Source organism: Salmo salar, chromosome ssa06 (genome assembly GCF_905237065.1).
Source record: "Salmo salar chromosome ssa06, Ssal_v3.1, whole genome shotgun sequence".
Classification (NCBI taxonomy): domain Eukaryota; kingdom Metazoa; phylum Chordata; class Actinopteri; order Salmoniformes; family Salmonidae; genus Salmo; species Salmo salar.
This window is the reverse complement of record NC_059447.1, coordinates 29,867,121-29,887,654: the sequence shown is the minus strand read 5'-3', so window position 1 is coordinate 29,887,654 and position 20,534 is coordinate 29,867,121. Positions and strand designations below refer to the sequence as shown.

Here is a 20,534-nt window from a genome sequence, read left to right as displayed (position 1 = left end):
ATCTGTTCTATGCATCTATTCAGTTTGAGTCTTTGTACACCAGTGTCAGACAACAGCACAGCGGTTTAGGTGGTACAAACCGTATCTACACAACTTTGTCACAAAACAATAAGCTAGCTGAATTTCTCCCTGAAAACCGCTGGGCCGTCAAGTCCTACTTATCAGGACACTCAACTTCATTTGATCAAGCCACATGTAGCAAATAAGCATTTTTTGTTGAACAAATTCACAGACCTCAATACAAAAACTCAACTTGCTGTGCCCAGTTAGGCCTCATATTAGAAGAAGAAACGAGAATGGAGTTTTCACTTGTTTTATTATTAAACAACTCCGCAGTGCAGTATGAGGACTCATACCACCAGACAGAGCTAGAGGACACGGCATTTAGGCCGTCTCTTCCTTGGCAATGCGGTCCTTCTTGAGTGGTCCCTGTAGACAGAAAGGACAAGTGGTCAGTAACGATGCATATACAGAGTTTAATAAGCAACCTCTAGGCCATCTGTGGCTCCAGGGGTGATGTTCCCAGAGAGTGAACAGGGAACAGCAAAAAAATGATGCCGCTCCCCTGCCTCACTGAAGTTTGATCTAGCACCTGAATGGAACCCAAATTCATACCAAGAGTGAACCAGGTTACGATAAGTGCACTACGGGCATAGGGGACTGAGCTGCAATGCCGGTTGTATGTGAACTAGGGTGGGTCCACTACATAGATCCAGGGGACTTGTGAAACAGAGGGAAGACAAGGGAAGAGACAAGTGAATGTCATGGAAACTGAACGCACCATGAACGCCTTCTTTTCCTCCACTGTCTGGAAGCGGCCGTGGCCAAACTTGGAGGTGGTGTCGATGAACTTCAGGTCGATCTTCTCCGTGGCACGACGGCTCGACTGCACCAACAGAGACTGAAAAGAGGCATTTAAAAAAAAAAAAAAAGAGATAAGTGATGCATTCCTTTAACAGGCCATACAGGACAACAATATTTAGCCCATTGTCCATCTGGTATGAAACAAATGCCCTAGAGTCAGTATACGTCAGACCTCTACATGCAACAAGGACAGCACACAGCCAGTCGTTCAGTCGGCCCAGGGAGGGAACTACCCATATTTACCTATTCAGTTTATCCAACTTATAAGTACCTAAATCCCAACTGACAATGCATTGGAATAAACGTGTATAAGATGGAATTGCCTCGTTCCTCACCTTGCGCAGGGTTAGCACCCTCTTCTTGACTCCAATCGTGCAGCCCTTCAGCATGACAAAGTCATTGGTCACCTCTCCGTAGTGGACGAAGCCTCCCAAAGGGGTGATGCTCTTGTTGGACAGATCGTACTCAGTGGCAGCGTTGTTCTTCACCAGCTTGCCGTCCTTGGTGTGGTAGCCCTGGCCGATCTTGTAGATCTTCTTGTTGATCTCTGTGCGGTGGTGGTAGCCCTTCTGACCAGCGCGGGCCACAGAGAAGGCCACACGGGAGGGATGCCAGGCACCGATACAGGCCACCTTACGCAGACCACGATGGGTCTTACGGGGGAGCTTCTTTGTGTGCCAACGGCTGGTGACACCTGAAGGGGAAATTTCAATGTTTAGTACCTGAGGACTTGGCATGAATAACTGAAGCTTGGTTAACTACATGGTCATTAGTGGGTTGTGGTCTCAGAAGGAAGGCAGCATGGAATGTATCCTCATGCGTGTCGGACGCCATGCCTGGCGCAGTGTTCCGTGGTCTCATCACAGACACAAAGCCCTTCTTAAAAGACACATACCTTTGTATCCGTGACCCTTTGTGACACCGATGACGTCGATCATCTCATCCTGGGTGAAGACATTGGTGATGGGGATAGACTGCTCCAGCCTCTCACGGGCCCAGTCCACCTTGTCAGAGATGGAGCCTCCATTGAGCTGCACCTCCATCAGGTGGGACTTCTTCTGCCTCAGGGGCAGCAGCCTCATCTGGAGGGGGAGGAGAGAGGCAGGTGAGCCTGCTAGTCCTGGGACAAGGACCAGTATAGCTGGTACAAACACTATGTTTTCAACCCATAACTGGGTTAAAATGTGATACTAGGGACATTGTCTCAGAAGGAAGGCAGCATGGAATGTATCCTCATGTGTGTCGGACGTCATGCCTGACGCAGAGTTCCGTGGTCTCATCACAGACAGTCAGAGGGAGATCTGATTCATTAAAACTACGAGGCATTGCAGGGAGCGTATTCTATCCTGCTCAGACTCACCTGCGTGTGGGCGATGATGCGGACGACCTGGCAGTACTTCTTCATGGAGGCGAAGTCCTTCTCCAGCTGCTTCTTGCCCTCGTCATCCTGCCACTTCTTACAGTACTTTGTGAAGGCCTTCTTCTTGGACTTGTACCTGAGAGCATGCAGCGTGACCGAGGGTAGGGGAGAAGAGGCACACGGGTTGGCACAGGTCCTTCATAACCCCAGGGGGCCAGCGGAAGAACACTGCACTCAGCTGCTCGCCCAGCCTTCACAGGGGCGAAGGGGGCAGTTACAGCTTCAGAAGAGGTTTCGGCTCATGGCGCGGTTTCTAAGAAGCACTTTCCACCGGCCAGAGGAGCCCAGAGCTCATCAGGCCACGAGGCACCCGAGCGGAGCTGCCACCAGGGGGGGCACCAGATGTTAAGATTCGCTCAGTAAAACACTACATGTTTTATACGTTGAGCAACATCATGCTTCAAAGCGCCTATCTAAATGTAATTATACACTACATTCAATCATCAAAATGTTTTTGTAAATGTCTACTTTTCATGTGTATAATGACTCACCAGTTCCTGTAGAAACGACGCTTGCACTCGTCACTGATGTGCTCAGCGAAGATGGTCTTGAAGGAGCGCAGGCCACGGGGGGTCTCGACATAGCCCACAACACCCACCACAACCATGGGAGGAGTCTCCACAATGGTCACAGCCTCAACCACTTCCTTCTTGTTCACCTCTGTAGGAAAATAGTAGTCAGGTATAAAGGTGTGTAATACAGGAGTTCCACAGTAGACTTAAATTGCAAAATGTCAATGCTCATCCACTGCGCTCAGTGCTCGACATTCATCAAGGGTTAGACCCAATATGTCCGCCCGTCGAGGGGATCATCATAGGCAGAAAAATAAAATATAAACTACAGTACTGCAAGACCGAAGCTAATATGGCTCGGTTATGTATTCATAAATCCCCACAGCAATATTCACCCAGTCAATTAAACTAACAAAACAGCATGAAGCCAAATACTCACTTGAGCCAGGTCTGTCGACTTCACGCACGATGTGAGTCATACCAGCCTTGTAGCCAAGGAAGGCAGTCAAGTGGACAGGCTTGCTGGGGTCATCCTTGGGGAAGCTCTTCACCTTACCACGGTGACGTCTGCTCCTCTTACGGGGCAGGAAGCCCAAGGATCCGTGGCGTGGAGCCGAAAATTTACGGTGGGACTGTGAAGACAACGCAATTCAGCACATTGTCCATGAGGCATACAAAAGGACATGAACGCACGCCAGTCAGTATGTCACAACTCGACATTGAACAGGAACAGCACGAGGCCAACCATTCTGTCCGCCCGTCGAGGGAATCGTCTCCCATATTCAATGATTTCTACCTATTGGATGTTTGATCAATAACCGGAGTAGCAACCTCATTAAATAAATCCCAACTGACGATGTAAACAGCGTCTTGGAATAAACATGTGTAACGTTAGAGGTTCGGAGGACCTCGACTAGCTACTGTTGGGCGGGCTAATGGGTGTCAGGCCTCATACCGTAAAGCCCGTTATCGGTAGAAACTTAACTAGCACGTTGTCGGTTTTAAACAAGTTTCATTGTGAACTTTACAAAATGTTTATTTAAAATGTATTTGAGTAACGAAGCATGCTAGGCCTCAGTGTATCAGCCATTTAAACTACCAGTATGCCAACGATTACTGCATACATTCATTCTGTAATAATCTAAGACCATGTTATTATGGTAAGGTCTAACATCATACAACTGTATTAATTACAAATACACATTTTAATTGCAAATAGACACATATTGATTTAGAGCGGGGAACATATAAGGATTGCGAAGATGCAAAACGGATTGAAAACGCAAGTCTCAAATAAGAAAGATGAACTCACCATTTTGTCTCAGAGCCGGTTGAAAAAGAGGCCTGTGGAAGGGGGAGGTTTGGTATTTATACAAGGACGTGCCCCGTCACGTGATTAACGTCGCCAACCAGCATCATGGCTCCGCCTTCCGGCTGTACAAACCCTTACACTAGAATTGTAGATTTTGAGCAACAGAAATGCATCAGGTAATAGATAACGCAAAAGCTCTTGTGATTGGTGCAACACCTTTTTTATTTTACAACTGTCCATCTCAATGTTTTACAACTCATCTCAACTAGCCTACCTGGTTAAATAAAAGGTGAAAAAAAAAGTATTTGAATCCAATTAGGCATTCTGTTAGATGATCTGTATCCCTCTGAATTAAAAAAAAACGAGTAAAACCCGTCACAGCATATAAAACATTCTATACATCCATGTAAGGTACACAAGAAATAATAAAACACACAAATTGAAGATCAAGGCAACAACTCAGTTCAGTCCAGCAGCCTACTTAGTAGAACTCCAGATCTTTCTGAAATGCTGAAAAAAAATCTAATAAACGTTCTTCAAAAGATTATATTGACTCTGAGATGGATCAACAGAAAACCTGCATACATTCAATCATGTAAAAAAAAGTATGTCAACCCCTTTTAGATTGCATAGTCAATTTGTCAGCTGTTTTGTCTGAAGTATTTAATTTGATTGAATAACATGTACCAAATTAACTTATAAAACCCAGTTCTCATCCTAGGGGAATGAGCCATGGTTACCCACGTATTGTATTTATTCCCATCACAAAAATGGACATTGAATAGTAGGCTACCATTGGTCAGATGACAAATCAATATGAGAGAATGCTACATTAAGAACATCCACTCATCCCAGCTCAGCCATGCATTTGGTCTGGGCTAGTAGTTGAAGGGAAGGTCTTGATTGAATGGATTACTTTGCGTGCAGTTTTATTAGGGTTGTTGTTAGAAGTGTTCTCCCAGGTATGAACAGCAGGGGGCTGCACTAGCAAATATGAACAACTCTTTTAGCGTGCAAGGAAAGCATGCTAACGTCTGAATAAGCCTTAGGTCACAGGGCCGTTCCCCCACAGTTCTGAATTTAACTAATGGACACATTCATGGATACACGTAAGACAGTGTTCACAGTTGTAGGAGTAGCCTCCCTGTGGGCCAATAGAAAGGGCTAGAAAACAGACAAAAAAAGACCATTCCTCATGTCTTCGCCTTTGTCTGAATTGAGACAGAACTCCTCCATGGTGATTTGAAGCTCAGGTTTCTAGGTGCAAAGTCTTAACCAGGAGCAGTCTTGCACAGCGTGCATGTGAGCGTGCATAGGCAGCTGCTAATAGTCTCTTCCCATTCTGCCCCAGAAGAAGGAAGCCAACCCTGCTTCTCCACACATACAGCCCCTCAGCAGGCCTGTTGCTCCCGGTCAAGGTTCATCTTCTGGAAGAAGATCTTCCCAAACTCATAGGTGCTGATCATGACAGCACAGGCTGGGGCCACTTTGATCACCCTGGGTAGGAAACCTGAGGGGGATAAAGAGACACAATTTACCTGATTTAGTCCTCCATTCAGACTGCTTACTATACCAGCGCTTCAGGCATTGCAAATATATACTTTTTATATATCCTTTTGGACTTACCTGCAAAGAGCCCCCTGTATCCCGATTCAGCCCAAATTCCCCTCATGATATGCCATGTGGATGTGGGATTCTTCACAGGGACTGGGAGGAAGGGGAGAAAGACAGCTATTTAGCGGGCAATCCTACGTTCTATCAGAGAGGATAAAATACGAGACGTGAATGTCCATATGGGTACATAAGACCCTGTAATTACACACCTCCCAGTGTCTCCATCTCTCCCAGTTGGATCTGTCTCCGCGTCTTCACCACGTCAAAAGGTAGGGTCATAATGGCAGCCACCTGGGACAGAAGACAATAGACACACTCTCTATAAGCAATACCCAGTGAAATCAACAGCAATACCCAGCGAAATCAACATAACTTACCCCCTGATCTATTGATCAGCAGTACGTTATGTAACAAGACAGGTGAAACACTAACAACAGGCTTTAACCAGGGATCCACCTGTTATCAATTATCAACAGTCTAATGGTTGTCACAATGACACAGCAATTCTCTATTTTTTTCTGGTGTCAACTCAACCCTTATAATAACTCATGAGGACTGTAGAACTGCCATGATTTGACAGGGAACTTCTTGTTTTACTACCGATCTAGGCTAAGTAAGTGTGTCCACTTCTCTCACATATGACAGAATCTCTCTAAACAAACAAAGGCCTGTTTTCAGCAGGGAGAGGCATTTGATTTGATTTATCATGGCCTCTTTCTGTCATAAATACAAATAACATCTGTTACAACTGGCTTTCCTTTCCTGGTGAGAGATAGCACACTGAAATCTTATCCATATTTGTCAATGATCTACCTATAATAAAACACACCGCTGCCTCACTTACAGTAAACTGAAAAGAATAGGAGCGGGGGGAAAAAGAGTTTGACTATTTAACTGTATACACCTTGCAATGTACAAACCATCCTCCATCTTCATGAAATCTAATAGAACACATCTGCTTTAGATACATTGTAAATTCCCAGTAGAGGTATCAATGGGATACTCACAGCTCCAGAGATGGCCCCTGCTGTGAAGCTGATGGAGAAGGTGGCCTGAGACACATCGTACTGATCACACAGCTGGGCCTTCACCAGCTCATAGTTGAACCAGTACAGGGCTGCACACACAGACACAGAAAAACAGTCAGGTTGAAAAGTCACTGAGAAACATTATTACACCGAAGATAGTATTTATTATTCACCCACACAGGCAGTCTTCATTATGTAACCCCCAACTTCTATCAACCAGTCCAACTAAGCCCTAGCAGTGACAGATAGATGGTTAGTGACATAACGTCCATAGAGGTGAAGTCTCACCTGAGAAGGGGACGTCTCGTAGGACGGTGGGTCCCCAGCCCCTCCACAGGGACAGCCAGCCATCCTGGGCAACACTAGAGCGGATACACACCCTCAGCTCGCTGTAGGTCAGCTTCTGGGACTGCATCTTGGTACGCACCAGCTCTAATGGGCTGATCACACTCACTGCTCCCACTGGAGAACACAGAGACGGGGGAGTCAACGGAAGAGGGGCAGCAACAAACACAATATGTTACAGAAGGGAACAATGTAATAATGCCATTATTATACATCTACATTCTTAGTGTGGTGTGTGACAACTGAACTGTATCATAATCAAGACTTAATCAACTTCCAGACATTGTGACCCCCCCGTCCCATGTAGTCCACTTACGTCTAGCGAGACCCCCTGCCACCAGGGGGATGTAGTTGCCTTGGAACCCCATGCCGTAGCGCAGTAAGTCTCTGAGCTGGTCATAGCAGGTGAAGTAGATGACCGTGGCAGGCACCGCCATCACCCTGTACACAAACAGGAAGAGACTGTCAATCTCAAAGCTCTGCAAGCTGTTACATGATTAGGAGCAAAACAACACACTGAAATTGAAACCATAAAGTCATAGTTCTGAGTTTCTCTTTTATACAATCAAGGACTGATCGCTCTTGTTACCGTTCTTTATTACAAATACATGTACTTGAAATACCCCAGTGACTCACAGCGTGGGAGGCAGCCCGCTCCACAGAGACCTGACCCCCTCGTTGCGCGTGATCTTCACAAAAGCATCCTGAGAAAAACAAACACCACACAGTGTTTGTCCTTGGGAACTGTGGAGTTCCAAAAAAATACAAACATTTGGGACTTCAAAAGACAGGTCGTTCCCCATCCAGTGCTTTAATGATGTCAAACCAGGTGATGTGGTGCTGTGTTGGTGGGAGCGAATAAGAGGGTTCTGAGTCTCTTACCAGGGTGCCACTGAAGTGGGTTGGTGTTTTGTACCAGCTGGTGCAGCTGGCCCCATACTGACACACATAGATGTGATCCATCAGGCCATTACAATACAGGAAGCACTTCCCTGAGAGACAAAACACAAGAACAGGGTCACCAAAACATAACCATACTGGTTAATACGTTACTGTACGAGACATGAAGCTCTACTTCTATCTAGACTATAGATGGGTAAATGTGAACCTACTGGGAGTAATGCCAAACGTTGGCGTCTCTGTAGGGCACACATTCATGTGTAATTACAGTATGTCCGTTTGATACATCTATAGCTTCTAGTTCTACGTCAAATGAATGGATATTCAATAGTTCTATAAAATAATGACATTGGTAAAAAAAAAATATATATAATACTTTAACAGTTTGTTTTTCAGTCAATACTTTAACTTATATTGATGTGAGGGTGTCCATGACAGAGGTTAGTTAAGCTATTAATAACAGAGGTAATGGCAATGACCGGTCAGACAGACACTGGGGACGATAACACCAATGCTGCTCTGGCCAAGGCTGCTCTGGCCAAGGCTGCTCTGGCCAAGGCTGCTCTGGCCAAGGCTGCTCTGGCCAAGGCTGCTCTGGCCAAGGCTGCTCTGGCCAAGGCTGCTCTGGACTACTAGTGTCTGCCTTATTTTAGGTATTGGCAAATGGTCAATCCAAGGCAAAGGATTTGAGGAGAAATCTATAAACAAACAAACGAGCTCCTCTAGTAATAGAAAATGACATAGTAAAATGGGTGTTATACAGTATAACCTATGAACTACTTGTTTGTTTCTTTGAGATTCGTAAACACAAATACCACAAAGCACAATTTGATACCCGATAGCTATGAATCACATTGAATTCTTTCAAGTACCAGAAAGCACTCATTGTTACCACGTCATTTCATTGTGAAGTTCAATATGCTAATACTGACTAGCTGGTTGCACTATCTGGGCTAATTTTCCTTAGTTTTCTTTATAAAATGTTCAGAGTGATTCATGGTGTAGCTGAGTGGAGAGATAGAGAGAGCCAAGGCTGTAGCCCATATAATCATTCAGCTGAGAGTATGAGTGTGCACTGAGGAAGAGTATGGGGCGCACTGAGGAAGAGTATGAAGTTACATATATAGACATAGAGGGTACATGTAATTGCCAAAGACTTCAAAATGAATTTGCTCAGACTATGGTTAAAGTGCATTTGTTTTGTTTTCCCAGGAAACCCAGTTTGTTAGTAGGTCATATTGGCAGAGCAGTGCCAGATAGACACATGTAGTCAGTCAGACTGGGCAAAGTCTGGGCATGCAGCGAGCAGCGCCAGAGAGTTATACTCACATTTGGAGGGGCGGATTACACCACTCCATGAAGCAGAGTCAGCAGCTAAAGCTATGAAACAAAGCAAAGAGAGAGAGATAGAAACACAGAGATGGAGAGACAATGAAAGAGCACAAGACACAGAAAATAAGCATTTGAGCAGAGAAAAGCTAAAGCATGTCTCACATTCCACTAAATGTAGCCTGACATGGCTGCCGAAGCTCAACATTGCCGACATAAGGACTTCTAAACCCCCTTTACCTCAGCCCCTATTCTATTATTTAGGCTTAGGGAGCAGATGGGCGAGAGGCTTAATGTAGTCTCTCACAGGGAAAGTGATGACAGTGCAGTTTAGTTTTTTTCAATTTATTATTTAACTAGGCAAGTCAGTTAAGAACAAATTCTTATTTTCAATGACAGCCTAGGAACAGTGGGTTAACTGCCTTGTTCAGGGGCAGAACAACAGATTTGTACCATGTCAGCTCGGGGATTCGATCTAGCAACCTTTCGGTTACTGGCCCAATGCGCTAAGCACTAGGCTACCTGGCTCCCCAGTTTTCAGGGGTGGGGAGTGGGGACATAAACATCTAATTCTCAGGCTATCGCCGCAATGGTAAGAAGCAATAAGCAGACTCATCGTATAAGCAGTGAATGTTATCTGTTAGTGTTCTACCTTGATAGAATGGTGTTTGCTGGGCCTGCAGCCTTATCTTCACCACGTCCAGTGGTGTGACTGTGAAAGAGAGAGAGTCAATTATACTGATCTATTTACACCCATCATGGGCCTCGTCAATGAGGAACATGCTCATACATGAGTGTGAGCGTGTGTGTGTGGTGCAGTGTGTGTGTGTGGATCTAGGAAAATGGAATAGTGTTCTACAAGAACAGTGTCTTCCCTGAAGAAAAAAAATCTGTGTGGGCGGGGGGGTAGACAAGGCTTGGACACTTGTTCCGCAGGCTTTGGAGCCTGGTAAGACTAGCCAGACCTCAACCTGTACAACAGACTGGAGTGAAGCTCAGATGGACACAGGCTGACACACAAACTGAACCAGTGACAGCCTCTGATGCAGTTGTGGCAGACTCCTGTGTTGTCGTGGAGGCTTTGGTCACCCATGATGGAACATTTCATCCTAGTTCTACAGTTGCCATGGCACCTAGTGGCAGGCTAGGCAGAGAGCTCATGTAAATTCTCTACATATTTAATAACATTTAATCGTTTTTATACAAATACTTTTTACAAACATTTTATTTTTCAACAGCTAAGAGTGCAGATCAAGTCTTGATATCATGAATCGTAATCCTGCCTGTAACCTGATAAAACAGCATGGTCAACAAGCTAGCTAATTCTGTAGAGACAGTATCTAATATAGCTTTGTTACAATTGACAGTTACAGCTGATTTCAGTACTGTATATCGATTCACTCTCCTTAAATATTTGTCATCTGATTTATTTGTTTCAGTCTCTGATTTATTTAATCTCACTTTTCGCCACCAGCTCCTGATATCAGGGCATAAAATCTATAATCTGTCTCCTGAATTTGCCTGGTGCACATGCGCACTAGGTCCGAGCTCATTTTCCCTGGCTAAACTAGCTGGCTACTGAACTATGCTAGTTTTTGTCCTCATTGCCAAACTTCAGAAATACTGCACCCTCAACTTCAAAACTCCTTTGCTACAATAGTTATAATTTGCTGGAAAGAAACTTAAATAATGTTTTTTTTTTAACAGTCATGACTGGTTTGTGAAATCTGTCGTAAGACGGTGGAAAAGGATATCATTGCTACTTAAAATGGATCCAACATCAGTTTTCAGATTCACCGGCGTCATTGGCGTAGGGTTAGCTGGACGTTTCTGACTGGTCTTGGAACTGTGACAACAGGCAGCCTCTCCTCGCTAGGTGCGATGGGATATGTAGTGATTTTGCCAACACAGCCAGATATGTACACAGTGTTGTACCTTTACCCTTTTGTTTTTACCCTGACTATCGTTGATTTAAAATCGGACTTCTCTGGTATTATTTAGTGTTGTTTAGACTGTTCAAAATTGTCAGAAAAATAATATTTATAATAATAACCCTCCTATTTATGGATCTCCTTATTGTTATCATTACTATTATTATGATCATCATTCTAATAATAAGTCATGTCATTATCATTAGTAGGCTTAGAATAGCAGCCTTGTATAACCACCATCAAGCTGTAGGCCTAAGACCACATCCTGTGTACTGTAACTTTCTTAGGCCTATATTTCAATAGTTATATAGGCTACTGCATCAATCAATCATTAATTTGTTCGTGCCATCACACAGCATACGAGACATTCATGAAGGCCAGCATCCTGGAGTCGCCTCACTGTTGACGTTGGGACTGGTGTTTTACAGGCACCATTTAATGAAGCGGCCAGTTGAGGACTCGTGAGGCTTCTGTTCCTCAAACTAGACACTAATGTACATGTCCTCTTGCTCAGTTGTGCACCGGGGCCTCCTACTCCTCTTTCTATTCTGGTTAGAGACAGTTTGTTCTGTTCTGTGAACGGAGTAGAACACAGCATTGTATGAGATCTTCAGTTTCTTGGCAATTTCTCGCATGGAATAGCCTTCATTTCTCAGAACAAGAATAGACTGATGAGTTTCAGAAGAAAGGTCTTTGTTTCTGGACATTTTGAGCCTGTAATCGAACACACAAATGCTGATGCTCCAGATACTAAACTAGTCTAAAGGCCTGTTTTATTGCTTCTTTAATCAGAACAACAGTTTTCATAATTGCAAAAGGGTTTTATAATGATCAATTAGCCTTTTAAAATGATAAACTTGGATTAGCTAACACAACGTGCCATTGGAACACAGGAGTGATGGTTGCTGATAATGGGCCTCTGTACGCCTATGTAGATATTCCATTAAAAAAAATCTGCCGTTTCCAGCTACAATAGTCATTAACAACATTAATGTCTATACTGTATTTCTGATCAATTTGATGTTATTTTAAAAATGGACAAAAAAAGTGCTTTTCTTTCAAAAACATTTCTAAGTGACCCCAAACTTTTGAACGGTAGTGTGTGTCTGTACATAAACTCAGCAAAAAAAGAAACGTCCTCTCACTGTCAACTGCGTTTATTTTCAGCAAACTTAACATGTGTAAATATTTGTATGAACATAAGATTCAACAACTGAGACACAAACTGACCAAGTTCCACAGACATGTGAATAACAGAAATGAAATAATGTGGTGGGGGGGGTCAAAATCAAAACAATAACAGTCAGTATCTGTGTGCCCGAAGTAACATCAAAATCAAAACAATAACAGTCAGTATCTGGTGTGGCCACCAACTGCATTAAGTACTGCAGTGCATCTCCTCCTCATGGACTGCACCAGAATTCTTTTTTTTGGGGGGGGGGGGGAATGGCCCTAGCCCTCACCCTCCGATCCAACAGGTCCCAGACGTGCTCAATGAGATTGAGATCTGGGCTCGTCGCTGGCCATAGCAGAACATTCCTGTCTTGCATGAAATCACACACAGAACAAGCAGTATGGCTGGTGGCATTGTCATGCTGGAGGGTCATGTCAGGATGAGCCTGCAGGAAGGGTACCACATGAGGATGTCTTCCCCGTAGCGCACAGCTTTGAGATTACCTGCAATGACAACAAGCTCAGTCCGATGATGCTGTGACACACCGCCCCAGACCATGACGGACACTCCACCTCCAAATCGATCCTGCTCCAGAGTACAGGCCTCGATGTAACGCTCATTCCTTCAACAAACGCAAATCCGAACATCACCCCTGGTGAGACAAAACCGCGACTCGTCACTGAAGAGCACTTTTTGCCAGTCCTATCTGGTCCAGCGACGGTCGGTTTGTGCCCATAGGCGACTTTGTTGCCGGTGAGGTCCTGCCTTACAACAGGCCTACAAGCCCTCAGTCCAGCCTCTCTCAGCCTATTGTGGACAGTCTGAGCACTGATGGAGGGATTGTGCGTTCCTGGTGTAACTCGGGTAGTTGTTGTTGCCATCCTGTACCTGTCCCACAGGTGTGATGTTCGGATGTTCTGATCCTGTACAGGTGTTGATACACGTGGTCTGCCACTGCGAGGACAATCAGCTGTCCGTCCTGTCTCCCTGTAGCGCTGTCTTAGGCGTCTCACAGTACAGACATTGCAATTTATTGCCCTGTTTGTACAGATGAATATATTTAAGTTGTTGGTTTTCCCACTAGTTTTTGTGGGAGATTATTTTGAGTTAGTGCATGTTGCACCTGTCGTCACAGTTTGTTTGTTTATAGTTTATTGTTTGTGTTGCGAAGTTTCACATTTAAATAAAAGATGTGGAACGATATTCACGCTGCGCCTTGGTCCGTTCCTACACACAGACGTGACAAAAGTCAAGGTATTAGAGTGGCCATCACAAAGCCCTGACCTCAAACCTATAGAACATTTGTGGGCAGAACTGGAAAAGGCGTGTGCGAGCAAGGAGGCCTACAAACCTGACAGTTACACCAGCTCTGTCAGGAGGAATGGGCCAAAATTCACCCAACTTATTGTGGGAAGCTTGTGGAAGGCTACCCGAAACATTTGACCCAAGTTAAACAATTTAAAGGCAATGCTACCAAATACTAATGGAGTGTATGTAAACTTCTGACCCACTGGGAATGTAATGAAAGAAATAAAAGCTGAAATAAATCACTCTCTACTATTATTCTGACATTTCACATTCTTAAAATAAAGTGGTGATCCTAACTGACCTAAGGCAGGGAATTTTTACTAGGATTAAATGTCAGGAATTGTGAAAAACTGAGTTTAAATGTATTTGGCTAAGGTGTATGTAAACTTATATATACAGTTGAAGACAGAAGTTTGATAATTATATAGACCTGATCATCTGTTGAAGAAATTGACCAACACTGACTAGTTCAAGTATACCCAGTTTGTCATTTATTGATTTTAACAGATCGGTTTTGTCCTTTACCATTCCCAGTGGTGAAAATATTAAACCTTCTGTGTCTGTAGAAGAGTCACGTTTTCGTTTTGAAATAGGTTCCCCTGTCTTACTCTCTGCCATGTTTGGGTGTTGCTTGTTTTCATCATATTTGTTGATACATTTCTCTAGTCTGATTTGTTTTGTGTTGTTATCCAGATTGAAGGTTATTACCCACCAGATTGTGTAGTGCTAATATTTAATCTAACTTACCGATTTTTAATATTACATTTTTATCTTGAGGTGGTCTACATAGCTGTGTTCAGTCCACCATCTTGGTCTTTGCAATCTGTGATTTTACTGGTTCCCCTAAATGTACCTTGGTAGGTTTATTTATTTATTGGCAGAGAGAGGACATGTTTGTTGTTGTGCCCCTCTATTGGACATTGATCTTACCGAACAGTGATGTGAGCAGCGCCCCAGTGCCAGAGGCCAGCATCTGCTGCACTGGAGTGATCCCAGCCGAGGGGGTAACAACAGGCCGCTCCCCCATCCTGACCACCTGAGACAGACAGGGAGACAGAAAACACCAACTTTAACTACACTACTCAAATGTCATAGTGTTACTTTAATTTTCTCTTCTAATGAGAGGCTAGTTAGAGCTTGACAGATTCCATTATATGTGAACTAAACAAGGCTGTTGGAGAGTGCCTCTGCTTTGAGCTAGGCTATACTATGTCAAACTGTGCCTGATTACTGAGACAGAATACAGAATGTCCTCAGGGCAAGACGGCCAGCCTGGTCACTGCCTGGACAACAGCAGAGCTATTGTAAAGCTTGAGCTTAGCCTAACCCCAGGCTCCTGCATATTATCCAAACGTGTGTCTTAGGGGTCCTTGAATAGCCAACAGCCATTACTAGTCCAAATGACAAACAGCTTGATATTCAGGAGTCTATTTCTAAGTGATAGTGACTAGACGTACAGTAGCCTCGTTCATGTGGGATAGGAGGGGTTATAATAGAGAGCTTGACACACTAAGATAAGGTATCTGTTGTGGGCACGTCTCCTCTCTCCTAGCTACTGCACCCAGTTCTCAAACCCCACACACTCCCACAACACCTCACTGATACAATAACATATCTGGTGACATAACAACTACTATCCACAGAAGATTGACTAAGCCCACATTCAATACAGACAGCGAGGGGGATTAGAACCTGGCAAATTGAAAATGGGTGACAACAAATGTGTTTACTAAGATAAATTAATAATTGGCAGTTTATGAATGAAAGCGTCTAGAAAGCAACAAGAGAGAACATCTACCTCTCTCTTTCCAGTACCACTAACATAGCTCTGTAAAGGGCTAATCATTTCTAGAGTAGATGTATAACCATTTCTAGCCCAGTTCTTAAATCAGAGGGAGCCATCTCAAGCATATGATCGAATGTGTTGCTGAATGTGTTTGTGCACTGCAGAGGAACTGAGCACTTATCAAGCCATGCTGAATGTCTCGTACTGCAGGCTTGCTGGCAGACGATCACGTTCCAATTTCCCTGACTATCACCTCCCCCTACAGCAGCTGACTGTGGCAGGATTACTCTAAAACAAATCCCACCATATCCCGACCCTCAGCAAAAATATGAACACAGGCCAGGAACTGATTCCTACATTTACAACATTGTCTAAGCTAATTTCACAGAATTAAGACAGCATTGGTTATAGCAAGTTGTTAAGAGTAAAGATTATAACAACTACTTCCTCTATGGCTCATGCATCTGATTATTATGCATAATATTTCTAATCCATGTGCTTCATCAATCTTGCCCTGTGTTGTGTGATAAATGGCAGGGTCATTCCTACAATGGTGCCTTTTCTGTCCCCAGGAAATATAACTTCTTATTTTGTGTAAAAGGTGGATTCCAAAAGGCGTTAAATATAAGGTCAGCTGTCCTTTACCTTAAACTCAAAAATATGGATCTTGAAAGGGAATGTCATGCATTTTGAACACTTTTCAGTGGATGTAGGCATTTTTACCATGTCCCCTGGCGTTACTCATCAACTTCCACAAGAAATATGCCATAAAATAAATAAAAATCTTTCTTCATTATTTTATAGTCCTAGTTAAATTATCTCGTCAATAATGTTTTCTTCATGATTATTGTATTTATTATTTTATTTAAGATTATGTGTGTTCCTGATATCACTTTCCACCCTGTTAGTTGCTCCCGAGTAGCACAGCGTTCTAAGGCACTGCATCTGGGGCAGCAGGTGGCCTAGTGGTTAGAGCGTTGGGCCAGTAGGTTGCTAGATCGAATCCCCGAGCTGACAAGGTAAAGAAATCTGTCGTTCTGCCACTGACCAAGGCAGTAAACCCACTAGGCCATCATTGTAAATAAGAATGTTCTTAACTGACTTGTTTAGTTAAATAAAGGTTAAATAAACATAAAATAAATAGTTTGTTGTAATTCTCCATTTAAGAAAACAACCCCTTCTTACAATGACACCATTCAGGAAGTGTAATTTCATTGGTGGGAAAACAAAGCGCAAAGCTTAATAAATATAAACAGTTTTATATATTTTTTGTCTGCATGTCCCATCTCCACTGTTAGGCAAAATTTAGAAAATTCACCAAATGTAAACATTTAAAAATGTCTGAAAGATTAATTAAAACCCTGTTAAATTATGCTAGTTCAGGTATTCCCAAACTGGGGTACGAGCAATAATATCAGGGGTACGCCAAATAAAAATGTTATTCACATAAAAAAAAAAGATAGATATATTTAAACTATACATTTGGGTGAGGTTCTTTTCTCGCCTGAGTAGCCTCGTTTTACTGCCCAAAATAAAATTAAACCATCTAGTGTTCAGCGAAATAACAACACAATGTCAAATACAGGTAGCCTAGTCAAATAATTAACATCCAATCACATTAACCGTTACTCTCTCGCAGGAATTCCACTAACGGTCAGTATGTAGCCAAACGTAGCTGCTGCTCATGTTGGTATCTGTACTTATGGAGCAAAAGCCATGACAGGGAGACATAGCGGAGTGGTAACGCGCATGCAAGCAGTTGCTCCAGATGCCACTTGGGTACACTGCAGCATCCACCGAGAGGCTCTTCCTGCCAAGGGAATTTTTTTATTTTACCTTTATTTAACTAGACAAGTCAGTTAAGAACAAATTCTTATTTTCAATGACGGCCTAGGAACAGTTGGTTAACTGCCTTTTTCAGGGGCAGACCGACAGATTTTTACCTTGTCAGCTTGGGGATTCAATCTTTCAACCTTTCGGTTACTAGTCCAATGCTCTAACCACTAGGCTACCTGCCACCCCAAGCTGTCAGGAATGCCTGACAGCTTGAAATACATTTTGGACACTACAGTGAAAATGGTTAACTTTGTTAAAGCAAGGCCCCTGAACTCTCATGTATTTTCTGCAATATGCAATGATATGGGCAGAGACCACGTAACGCTTTTACAACATACAGAAGTGCGCTGGTTATCAAGGGGCAAAGTATTGACATTTTTTTTTAATTGAGAGATAAGCTTAAAGTTCTTTACTGACCATAATTTTCACTTGTCTGACCGCTTGCATGATGATGAGTTTCTCACACGACTGGCCTATCTGGGTGATGTTTTTTCTCACCTGAATGATCTGAATCTAGGATTACAGGGACTCTCTGCAACTATATTCAATGTGCAGGACAAAACTTAAGCTATGATTAAGAAGTTGGAGCTCTTCTCTGTCTGCATTAACAAGGACAACACACAGGTCTTTCCATCATTGTATGATTTTTTGTGTGCAAATTAACTCAAGCTCACGGAAAATGTAAAATGTTATATAGCGAAGCACCTGAGTGAGTTGGGTGTGCAATTACGCAGGTACTTTCCTGAAATGGATGACACAAACAACTGTACTCATTATCCCTTTCATGCCCTGCCTCCAGTCCACTTACCAATATCTGAACAAGAGAGCCTCATCGAAATTGAAGATTTCTGGATTGGGCTGTGCTCAGAGTATCCTGCCTTGGCAAATCGAGCTGTTAAGACACTGATGCCCTTTGCAACCACGTACCTATGTGAGAGTGGATTCTCGGCCCTCACCAGCATGAAAACTAAATACAGGCACAGACTGTGTGTGGAAAATGATTTAAGACAGACTCTCTCCAATACAACCCAACATTGCTGAGTTATGTGCATCCTTTCAAGCACAACTTTGTCATTAACCTGTGATGAGTTAGTCACAATTTTCAATGAACAAATAAGGTTGTATATGTAAGATGGTTAAATAAAGAGATAAATTATATTATTATTTGTGCCCTGGTCCTATAAGAGCTCTTTGTCACTTCCCACAAGCCAGGTTGTGACAAAAACTCACACTCATTCTTATGTTTAATAAATGTATCTTGTGGCAGGCTTACAATGACGGCAAAAAACAACATTTGAGAGTGCACTGACCCTGGTGCTAGAGGGGGTACGCAGCTGGAGGTTGAACGTTTGAAGGGGTACTGGACTATAAAACATTTGGGAACTGTGCTAGTTCAATCTCTCACTCACAGAGCTATGGCTAATTTAGTCTTTACATTTCCACCCCGTTAGGATTATGCACATAACAGATTGGAAAAGGCACCTCAAAAAATGTAAGTGCCTGAGTTTGTTCAATATGTTTTTCTGAAAGTCAAACATGTCCTTTTTCTGATAGAAAAAAATATATACTTTATTTCCCCAAAAGTTATTAGGTCCAAAAGGCACCGCTCAGTAGGAATGACCCAGCTAAAATTATATCTGGTGCAGGACAACAAACTGTAGCTAGCTAAGTAACTGTAATATTGCACTACACGCACATCTACCGAGATACTTTGTGACATCTCCACCCAGTCAGCGAACCTGACCTTGTAGCCTTGTTGGCGTGGTGATGTAATGATGATGAACGACTAACACGGACATGTTGTCGTGCTCAAAAAAATTACAAATAATTGAAAACATGTTGTCGTGCTCCTTTCTCAATTATAAAACGCTCACAAAACATTTGTTGTGGAACCTACCTAGGTACATGAGCGATCATGCATGTACAATAGAGTAGCTTATCTAATGGCAAAACAGGAACACATGCCAGCCCTCCCCAATTCAAGACGCTTGATAGCTAAGGCTAGCTAGCTGGCTAACAGACACTAGCTAGCTAGCTGACTAAATATCGCAAAACAGAAGATAAAACATGTCAAAGCTTGATACTCACCTCTAGTTTATAGCGTAGCTATAAAGGGTATCTATCTGCGTTGTGAATTTGATGGGATTTCATGGCATGTTGCCTGTTTCCCTAAGTGTTGAATGGACATGCTGTCCACAGCCGTGAGCTGCTGTTAGCTAACTTGACAAAGCTATCGAGCTAGGAACAAGTAAAGCGACCCCTGATTCGTCTGCCGTGACAAGACACGCCTTCCATTAGTCTGACCACGGTTCTTCCTTGGTTATTCTTCTTCTTCCCTTGCAAAAAGAAATTGAACTATATTTTAAGACAATTAAATACTCTTAAAAAAAAAAAGCTGTTAGAATTATAAATGTGCGTCCTCCCCGACTTGCCTCTGTACTTGAAATAAATGCCTGCCCCTCATATCTCTATTCCACTGTTCCTGCCATCTCTGCACCATCACTGTCCATATCAGGTTTGTTGCCTCTGCCTTGCTCATTGAAACTACAACATCCCCACTACTAAGTGCTTGTTTATCCAGTACATCAACTGCCTCGTTCTCCTCCACCCCCACATGGGCTGGGACCCAAGTAAATGTTATCTGTATACCCATCTGTCTAAACTTGCCATGGGTTTGTAGACTCTCATTAAACATGACCTTGTCTGCTACGTGACCTAAAGGACTGGAGACTCATCAACATTGCACATGAATCAGAGCAAATAACTACTCTGTCTGGTGTGGCTTCCTCCACCCACTGCAAGGCCAACAGTATGGCTATCAACTCAGCCTTATATACAGCCAGATAATCTGTAATATGTTTCTTGACTGCCACCCCACATTCCTACACCGCAAACGCTGACCCAGTACGTCCTGAACCATCTGTGTAAATGGCCACAAGATCCTGATACACAGTATCCAGACATCTCTTAAACAAATCAGATGGATCAACACCCTCCCTATCTTTCTGTAGTCTCTCCAACACTTCTAGATCAACTACTGGAGGAGGGAGTAGCCATTGTGGAGTTACAGGAATAGCTACCATCAGACTGAACTGCCTTCATTACAGTCCCATCTCCTTCGCCTGGGTATTACCCACCTAAAGCTTGTGTTCTGTCTTCGCTCATGTTCCCAGCA

The 20,534-nt window shown here is 43.3% G+C and overlaps 2 protein-coding genes and 3 non-coding genes across 7 annotated transcripts; all 5 read right to left on the bottom strand.

The window, feature by feature from the left end:
• Positions 1-298: 298 nt before the first annotated feature.
• On the bottom strand, positions 299-4,141 carry rl3 (60S ribosomal protein L3). Its single transcript, NM_001141606.2, is given in 8 exon segments — positions 299-429; positions 782-901; positions 1,200-1,558; positions 1,760-1,946; positions 2,225-2,360; positions 2,776-2,944; positions 3,236-3,428; positions 4,109-4,141. Coding segments are annotated over 8 exon segments (1,212 nt in total). The 5' UTR covers positions 4,112-4,141; the 3' UTR covers positions 299-384.
• On the bottom strand, positions 515-645 carry LOC123743621 (small nucleolar RNA SNORA54). The gene has a single exon (XR_006770477.1). It is a non-coding gene; the product is annotated as a small nucleolar RNA SNORA54 (small nucleolar RNA).
• LOC123743626 (small nucleolar RNA U83B) lies at positions 1,643-1,735 on the bottom strand. Its single transcript, XR_006770482.1, has one exon. It is a non-coding gene; the product is annotated as a small nucleolar RNA U83B (small nucleolar RNA).
• Positions 2,062-2,155, bottom strand: LOC123743627 (small nucleolar RNA U83B). The gene has a single exon (XR_006770483.1). It is a non-coding gene; the product is annotated as a small nucleolar RNA U83B (small nucleolar RNA).
• A 170-nt stretch (positions 4,142-4,311) lies between the features above and the next one.
• On the bottom strand, positions 4,312-19,905 carry s2540 (Solute carrier family 25 member 40). Of its 3 annotated transcripts, XM_045719435.1 has the most exons (12): positions 19,448-19,904; positions 14,668-14,773; positions 9,977-10,036; positions 9,325-9,375; positions 7,978-8,087; positions 7,732-7,799; positions 7,412-7,536; positions 7,039-7,212; positions 6,730-6,839; positions 5,932-6,013; positions 5,735-5,815; positions 4,312-5,618 (listed from the first exon to the last, which is right to left on the bottom strand). In XM_045719435.1, the coding sequence occupies exons 2-12, from the start codon at positions 14,762-14,764 to the stop codon at positions 5,500-5,502; spliced, it is 1,077 nt and encodes a 358-aa protein (XP_045575391.1). In that variant the 5' UTR covers positions 14,765-14,773; positions 19,448-19,904; the 3' UTR covers positions 4,312-5,499.
• Positions 19,906-20,534: the final 629 nt, after the last annotated feature.